Consider the following 9121-nt stretch of genomic DNA (forward strand, 5'->3'; position numbering starts at 1 on the left):
TTACTTACTACAAAATAGTCAGAAGTCAGAAAAACACAGACTGCAGGAAAGCAGGTTTGACGAATCAGTAGTCTGGCGTCTGCAAGTTAGACTCCTAAAAAACACCATTGCTTATGTGCAAACAAGTGTGCGCACAACCGCGGATGATTCATTTTCCACTCAAGTCGAGTCTGTGATCTGCGATATACATTATATCTTCTACGATAATATGGTAAGTGTTGTGATGTGCGATCTGACATTATCTATCGCCAAATCACACACACAGAGTGCATGCACGTGATTTTATTAGTCTATTAAAACTCAAAATTCAAGGCATTCTAAATTGTAGATGGCAAAAATGCTTCTGTATGCTTTTTATATTTATATTATTTAATATAGTTAACTTCATTTATATCACACAAAGAGTACCGTTTTTCTGCAGATATTAGCATGATAACAAATATAATAATCATTTTATACTAGTTCAGTCAAGTTAGCAATAAGTGACTTACATTTTAGACATAATATTGCTTGTTTTTGCTCAATTTTGCCAACGAAAATAGTTCCAAACAAAGATCATAGCACTGTTTTGTGTCACAGTGTTTACTTATTGAATGATTTAGCTTTTTGAACGAATCGGTTGAATAAATGATCCAGTGATTCACTCATTAACACAGTTAAAGGCCGTTTCTCAATATGCGTACTTCAGCGATCTTGCATCCTTGTGTTCTCGCCCTACGTCATCATTAACCGTCGAAGTTCAATTCCAGTTCTCAAGAACGCAAGTACAGAGGACTCATGAAATTTCCCGGATGTGTTCTTGATATCGAGGGTGCATGGAGTGCAGACTTGAGAGAATCGAGCTGTTAGAAATCCCAGAAGACGCTGCAGGCGGCCGGTGTACGGAAGCCTGCAAGCTTGAAACTCGCTCTCGCAAATACTTGACAGCTCTTGAAAGTAAACATTTATGGTTTTGTTTTGCTTAATTTTAATAAATTGATAAGACCCGGAGAAAGTCTGCAGTATTTTTATTGGCATATTAAAATGAATCTTAACATAGTCATAGTTAAACATATAACGCTGTAAAATAAAACTATATACAATTATATGTAAATAATTTCTATAATAGTATGAAATGTTAATAAGTTATGATATTTGTAATGTTATGCTATATTTATGGTTCACTGGCCGCTGCTTATGCTGTGACTGCGATCAGTTAATCAAGAACGCAGCACATCTCAATTCTCATAAGGGTGCGTTCTGTGTCCTCGCGTCCTTCCGAGTTTGTTCTTCCAAGGAAGATTGGCAAGACTGGCAAGACTCCACGAGAAAGCAAGTCCATTCCTTGTGTTCTTGGAATTGAGAAACAGCCAAATACTTTGTACCTGAATGAATCAGCAGTTTGAACGAACGAATCGGTTGAATCTCAATGACTCACTCATTAACAGTCACTTGATTGATCATTTTGACTATTTGTTTCATGTTTTAAATAATTTCAAATAACAGTATTCAACATTTTATGTTAAAAACAAAACATTATTAATGCAACTGTAACTGCAGGTTAAATGCATTCATGTCTCCTCTGAGATATATTAAACTGTGTAAATACATCTAAATGCTATTTCCGATGCAGATTCCAGAAATGTTTTCTTATGTTGGAATGAAAGACGCTAAGTACCGGATGAAGTGATTCTTATTCTTACTCAAAAATACAAAATGGAAGAAAGAGTTAAAACTGAACACAAGCTTGCTACTCAAGCTGTGTATGAACATTTTTTTTATATATATTTATTTGCTTCTTTTCCATTTTGCATTTACTTGTACTTTTACTTTCAATACTTAAGTATGTTTAAGATTTTAAAAAATACTTTTCGTACTTAAGTACAATAAATATCACATACTTTAAGACTTTTACTTGAGTAATATTCTAAATGGTTACTTCAACTTCTACCAAAGTCATTTTCTGGTAGGATATCTGTACTTTTACTTGAGTAATATTCTAAATGGTTACTTCAACTTCTACCAAAGTCATTTTCTGGTAGGATATCTGTACTTTTACTTGAGTAATATTCTAAATGGTTACTTCAACTTCTACCAAAGTCATTTTCTGGTAGGATATCTGTACTTTTACTTGAGTATGGCTTTAAGGTACTTTATACCCCACTGCCTGAGAGATGGTTGGGCCCAGGAACCTGAATGCCTCCACTGCAGCCACAGTGCTGTCCATGATAGTGAGAAGGGGGGGAAGGGGGGTTTCTACTGAAGTCCACTATCATCTCCACTGTTTTAAGCGTGTTCAGCTCCAGGATTTTGTGACTGCACCAGACAGCCAGCTGCTCAACCTCTTGTCTGTAAGCAGACTCGTCGCCATCCTGGATGATGACCGATGACTGTAGTGTCATCTGCAAACTTCAGGAGTTTGACAGAGGGGTCTTTAGAGGTGCAGTCATAGGTGTAGATGGAGAAGAGCAGTGGGGAGAGCACACAGCCCTGAGGAGCTCCGGTGCTGATGGTGCGAGTGTTGGATGTAAGTTTTCCCAGCCTCACTAGCTGCTGCCTGTCTGTCAGAAAGCTGGTGATCCACTGACAGATGGAGGTGGGTACAGAGAGCTGTGTCAGTTTATTCTGAAGGGTGTCCGGGATGATGGTGTTGAAAGCAGAGCTGAAGTCCACAAACAAGATCCTTGTATAAGTCCCTGGTTTGTCCAGATGTTGGAGGATGTAGTGCAGTCCCATATTGACTGCATCATCCACAGACCTGTTTGCTCGGTAAGCAAACTGCAAGGGTCCAGTAATGTCCTTCAAGTAGGCCAACACCAGTCTCTCAAATGACTTCATGACCACAGATATTAAAGCAACAGTTCTGTAGTCATTAAGTCCTGTGACTTTTGGTTTCTTGGGTACAGGCATGATGGTGGAACATTTGAAGCAGGAGGGGACTACACACACAATTATATATATATACAGTGGGGCAAAAAAGTATTTAGTCAGCCACCAATTGTGCAAGTTCTCCCACTTAAAAAGATGAGAGAGGCCTGTAATTTTCATCATAGGTATACCTCAACTATGAGAGACAAAATGAGAAAAAAAAATCCAGAAAATCACATTGTAGGATTTTTAAAGAATTTATTTGCAAATTATGGTGGAAAATAAGTATTTGGTCAATAACAAAATTTCATCTCAATACTTTGTTATATACACTTTGTTGGCAATGACAGAGGTCAAACATTTTCTGTAAGTCTTCACAAGGTTTTCACACACAGTTGCTGGTATTTTGGCCCATTCCTCAAGAGCAGTAATGTTTTGGGGCTGTCGCTGGGCAACACGGATTTTCAACCCCCTCCAAATAATATTTCAATAATCTATTCTGTTCATCCAGTGAACATCCAGTGTAATTTTATACTTATGTTTACTGTGTTGAGATGTGCTTGAAGTGCTGGTGGTGGTGAAGTTGCGAACAAGTTGAGGGGAGAATGACAAACTTCATAAATGTCATTCTGTTATCAGGAGAGTCCTCGAGTGGAAGGTTTGCAACATGGGTGTTTGGTGTTTTGCGGTCTGACCGAATATCTCTACTTCTCTCTAACTTCTTCCTCCACTTGGCGTCTGGAGATAGTGGCTTTTACCTTCTGCAGAGGAGACACCTCTTGAGTTTGGCTTAACCAATGCCAAAGGTGTAATTTCGAGCAGGAAAATGTTTATTTGTTAGGAAGCTGACTCATTTGCATGATCAGAGTGGGCAGCCAGGTTTTCTTTTGGCAATTTATAATCAAATGAATATAAGTATGCAGTGAGGAAGAAGTGATATACACCAATGTGTATGGACTTACACAAGATATATTCTGACATAAAACATGGTACAAATAATTTAACATTGTCTAATAATTCTATCAAAAGGCATGCATAAACAGAATACAAATCAAAAGACAATATACAAACCAGTAACAATACACAACGTCCTGGGGATATATATATGTTCATCCGTAGAAAGGTTTGCCTTTGAAATAAAGGAGAGAAGTATTTTTGTATGGGCATCATGTCTGTTTCACTAGTGAATAAAGTGAGAGGGAAACTCCCTCTAAATTATTTTGGGTTGTAAAACAGTCTTATTTTGATGATTTATCTTTGGTAGCCAGAGGCTCGTTCTGTATATGGGTATTAGTTGTGGTTTAGGGGGTAGTTCATAGACACCTTGGCACCTAGTTTTGTTGTTGGGTGAGGGGTCTGTTGGAGCCAAATTATAAGAAATGATTAAAGTCTTGCTGCACAGCTGTGGGCCATCCTGACCCAGTCATTGATTCTTTTATCACATGACACTGCACTGGCTATGAACCGGAATTATTAGTTCAACTCATGAGTCTTCTGTTTGGAGTCATTCATACTTTTGGCACGTGACGGCCACTTAACAAGTTGGGCTGTTCATTTTATTATTTATTTTTCTCTGACTGCTGACTCATGTTTAACCAACCATGAACTGCTAACTGACTAGATCAGAATGAAGCAAATTAGAATCACGTGTATTATGATTGCAGTTTGGAGTTCTTTGCAGGAACAGGAGTATTATTTTAACCTAATCAACACTTTGATGTTTTGTGCCTTACAATCACTAATGCTGATAGTACAGGTATTGCAAATGGAGCTCCTGTTAACTATTCAGGAGCAGCAGTATTTGGATGGGATGTTCGAGGAATGGATGTTCATAAAATGTCTTCTTAACCATGGTAAAGATACTCTGGAAACCCTATTCTTATTTTGCGATGGTTGATAACAATGTCTTTAATTATGAATTGTTGATTGTATATGTAAGTCACGACTGAAGGATGTTCTTAGGCACAACGTGAAGTGCACGCACTGCTCTCGAGTCCCATGGAGGAGCTCCAGAAGGATAAAAGGATGATGACAGTGAAGGACGAGAGAGGACCAGGCCTGGGTCATTTTAGTTGCTGATTTTAACATCCTCATTGATTATGAAAAAGATTAAGGATTGGCATTTTTATACATACTAAATTCCAGATATCAGATATCACATACCCTTGATATCCTTTGCACTTAAGGAAGATAAACAGCACAATACTGTGGTATAATGAACAGTCTCAGGCCTTTAAGAGAGCAGCCTGGAAAATGGAGTATAGAGGGCAGAAAACTAAACTAGAGGTATTTTGCATTGTGTGGAAGGATAGTGTTTCTATCTACAGAAAGGCCTAAAAACTGCTAGGCCCGCTTATTTGTCTATAACAAAAACCCCAACACCACATCAGTAATGATTTTATGAATTAATTTACTTACAAAATTGTATTAATTCATCATTGTAATTAGAGCATGTCCCAAAAACATTGAAGCTGGCTGCCTCTCATTAAAAAGGAAAGCTAGTTAATTACAGACTTATCCCAAATCTCCCTTTTCTGACAAAAGTTTTTGAAAAAGTTGTATCTTCAAAACGTTAATTTTATTTATTTATTTTTAGAATTCATATCACTGAACCTACTCTTATCTCATCATGGTTGCATCTCCCTATTAGTACTAGTCAACCTTAGTGCTGCCTTTGATACTATTTACCACAACATTCTCTTGCATAGGTTTAAAAATTATGTTAGCATAATTGAATTGCATTGAAATGGTTTAAATCGTACTTCTCTGACTGTTATCACTTTGTAGCAGTAAATACAGAGGTATCAGGTCGATCACAAGTTCAGTATTGAGTGCCGCAAGGATCAGCTCTATAATTCTGACTAAACGCACCACTTCACAAAGCTAATAGATTGCATAGATGTAATGAAAAAAAAACTGTCTTCCTACTGCTAAATTCAGAAATTCAGAGTTACCCAAAACCTCCACACATAATAACCAAGAATATCTAACTCTTGATGGTTGTTCTGTCTGGTCTCCATTGTCAGTTAAGAACCAGGGTGTACTATCTGATAGCAGTCTATAATTTAAAAGCCCTTTTCTAATATTTACAGTGTTTTTCCATCTGAACCCCCCCCCCCCAAATTACAATACAGTGTGTTCGACTTGAATCGGTGCTGTGCAGAACATTCAGTGTATGACATCAAAGGATGCCACTCCAAGTCAAATGCACTTAGAGTCATGATTCATGTCTTGTTCATGTGACTCCCTTTGCCCCCTTTTATAGTATTTTCTATATTTGATAAGGAGGATCAATGAAAATAATTATATTATGACCATTTTAAATTGTTTACATTTATTTAACAAACTTCATTTAGAGACTGTTTGATAATTAATGCATTAACTATACAACATGTACTAACATGTAGTTAAGGCTGCCATTATTCATGCATAAATCCTTGTGACTCCAGTTGTGGCTAAGCATAGCTCTTCACAGGTTCATGATTAGCTCATTAGTATTCACTAATCATGAGTTCATGTTAAAGTCAATATTAATTCAATATTAGTACATGATTATTAATGTACCTTTATTGTAAAGTGTTACCATAACTACACGTGAAGGTGGAGCTGGGGTGGATGAATAGACGCAAACATAAATTCTCTTTAATGACTTTATTTACAGTGACTGCACAAAAATGTGAAGGTATTGTACAGAAATGATATTGTTTACTGTAGAAAACCTGTTGCATAAAATCTGTTAGATTTTGAATGCAAATCCACAAAGTGTGAGATGATGTCAGACTAAAGAACACAGTGGTAATTACACAGTAAATACGCATGTTTTCTTATGCAGTTAACTCACGTATGTCCTGAAGATGCCCCACCGCTGCACACTGTTTATATCTCCCTAACCTGATCTAACCTAATTCAACTGTATTTCTTTATTATCTTGTTCTTTCTAAATCAAGATACTTTTACTAGAAAAGTAAAATTATGTAAGATAAAACTTGTTTTCATAGAATATATTGTGAATCAAATGTATATATCTTAACCCATTAGCAAATAGATTAATTTTGTTTTATAAGCGTCAAATGAGTAATAATAGAAACCACTGGCAATTTAAGACATTTTCTCAAAACAAGTCTTATTCTCAAATACAATGATCTGGTTTTAATGAAGTTGACATATTTTACAGGGAAAGTATTTTTTATTTTTTTGCAGCGTGGTTTCTCATCTGAATGTACAGTACGATGCCCAGACTGAAAGACTCTGTATCCAGGCTGTTTTCATTTATATTGCATATCAGAGTATTTCAAAATCAAATTTATCAAAAAATAAATATATAATGATATTTGCAGTTTAGATGTCTTGTACCTAGTACTTAGAAACTGATAGCAAGAAACCAATCAGTCTCATAATGATTTCAGCTCTATAAAAATAATTTTAGTTTTTCCTTCTCATCTTCTTTCACATGCTCTCATTACGTGCCTCGTGCTACTACTTGCACACAAACTGGTCAACTGTTCGTGAACAGTGCTTGCATTTGACGTAGCAGCACCAGTGAAACTTGCAGTGGCAACGCTCAACCAGCTGTGTCTTGTACTGATCGTAACCTCGACCGCAACACATGAGTGCGCAGCCATCCATGCCTTCGGACGTCTTGTTACAGAGGCGACCTTGAGTTCCTAAAGAGCCGGTAGTTTTGTTCTCTACGCAGTAATCTGGACTGGGGTCGATGTACACCAGGTCATTGCTGGTAGGAGAGTTAAATTTGGAGTGAACTTGAACAAGCTTCCCGCGGCTGTTCAGCCTCATGGCAGCGGCGCTGTCGTATTTCTCCTTCAGTGCGTCACCCACCTTGCGGAAATCAGCAAGTTGCAACCAGCACGTTTTAAGGCTGCAAGAGCCGGACACGCCATGACACTTGCAGGACACATGGGCGAGATCTGATACTATCTGTGATAGAGAAAGTGGTTGTTAGCTAAATAGAACCATGATACAATGTAATGTGGTTTTGTACGCCAACACAGTATTTAGTATCACAAAAAGTCAATAGAGATGTTCTATTGGATTTGGTTTACTGCAGAAAAAAATATTCTTACTTTTGTTCATCAAAATAATTTACACCAATTAATTTTTAAGCATAAATACAACTGGCAGAAATAAAATGCTATATGTAGGTAATAAACAAACTACACCATGGTTGCATGACTTCACCACTGAAATTCCAACTCTTTCAATATTTATACAAAAAAAAAACATATTTCCTGAAAAGGATCTGTGCTCATTTTGTGGTATTATGTATTTGTTTTTGCATGTATCTCTTTTGTGGGCAAAAGTTTAAAGAATAAGTATTTTCTGATAAATGTGCCAGATACAGCCCAGAGTCTCCATTGAGCAACAGCGGTCGATAAATGATAAAACAAGCATGTTCCATCCAAAGACTTTTTGTTGCATCTAGGGGCCCAAATAATTGGGTATATATATATGATATGATACATATTAATTTCTGTAATTAATTGTGATATATCGCATATTAATATCTTTATATTGTAATAATTTCACACTAACTCTGCAAATTAATGTAGAAATTACATTTACATTTACATTTAGACATTTAGCAGACGCTTTTATCCAAACCTAATTACAAATGAAGACAATAGAAGCAATCAAAATTAGCAAAAGAGTAATGATATGCAAGTGATATAACAAGTCTCAGCCTAACGCAGTACACGTAGCAAGGTTTTTTTTTTTTTTGTTAATTATATAATAAATAAAAAGAAAACAGATAGGACAGAAAAAGAATAGAACAAGCTAGTGTTAGAGGCCTTTTTTTGCTTTTTGTTAATTGTATAATAAATATAAAGAAAACAAATAGAATACAAAAAGAATAAAAAGAATAGAGAAGCTAGCGTTATTTTTTTATTTTTTAAAGAAAAACAAGCAGTTAGTAAATAAATAGAGTACAAGTCTAAAAGGGGCAAGTATTTTTAAATAATATAATTAGAATAGAGAGTGCTAGAGTTATAGGGTCAAACAAAGATAGAAGAGATGTGATTTTAGCCGATTCTTGAAGATGGATAAGGATTGAGTTGGGCAGGTCATTCCACCAGGAGGGAATTTCTAATGTAAAAGTCTGTGAAAGTGATTTTGTGCCTCTTTGGGATGGCACAATAATGTGCCGTTCACTTGCAGAATGCAAGCTTCGAGTTGGCACAAAAGTCTGAAGTAATGAATTTAGGTAAAGTTGTGCAGAGCCAGTGGTTTTGTAGGCAAACATTAATGCCTTGAATTT

The 9121-nt window shown here is 36.4% G+C and overlaps 1 protein-coding gene across 2 annotated transcripts in view; it reads right to left on the reverse strand.

Moving 5' to 3' along the window:
- Positions 1–6626: 6626 nt before the first annotated feature.
- The window catches only part of LOC107553896 (protein Wnt-5a-like), a 24427-nt gene continuing 21932 nt past the window's right edge, over positions 6627–9121 (reverse strand). For both annotated transcript variants that reach the window (XM_016236247.1, XM_016236246.1), the window contains exon 6: positions 6627–7782. In XM_016236247.1, the coding sequence (XP_016091733.1) occupies positions 7324–7782 (459 nt within the window). In that variant the 3' untranslated portion in view covers positions 6627–7323. The remainder of the gene's footprint in view (positions 7783–9121) is intronic.

Source organism: Sinocyclocheilus grahami, unplaced genomic scaffold (assembly GCF_001515645.1).
Source record: "Sinocyclocheilus grahami isolate Dianchi unplaced genomic scaffold, SAMN03320097.WGS_v1.1 scaffold484.1, whole genome shotgun sequence".
In the NCBI taxonomy this organism is placed as follows: Eukaryota; Metazoa; Chordata; class Actinopteri; order Cypriniformes; family Cyprinidae; genus Sinocyclocheilus; species Sinocyclocheilus grahami.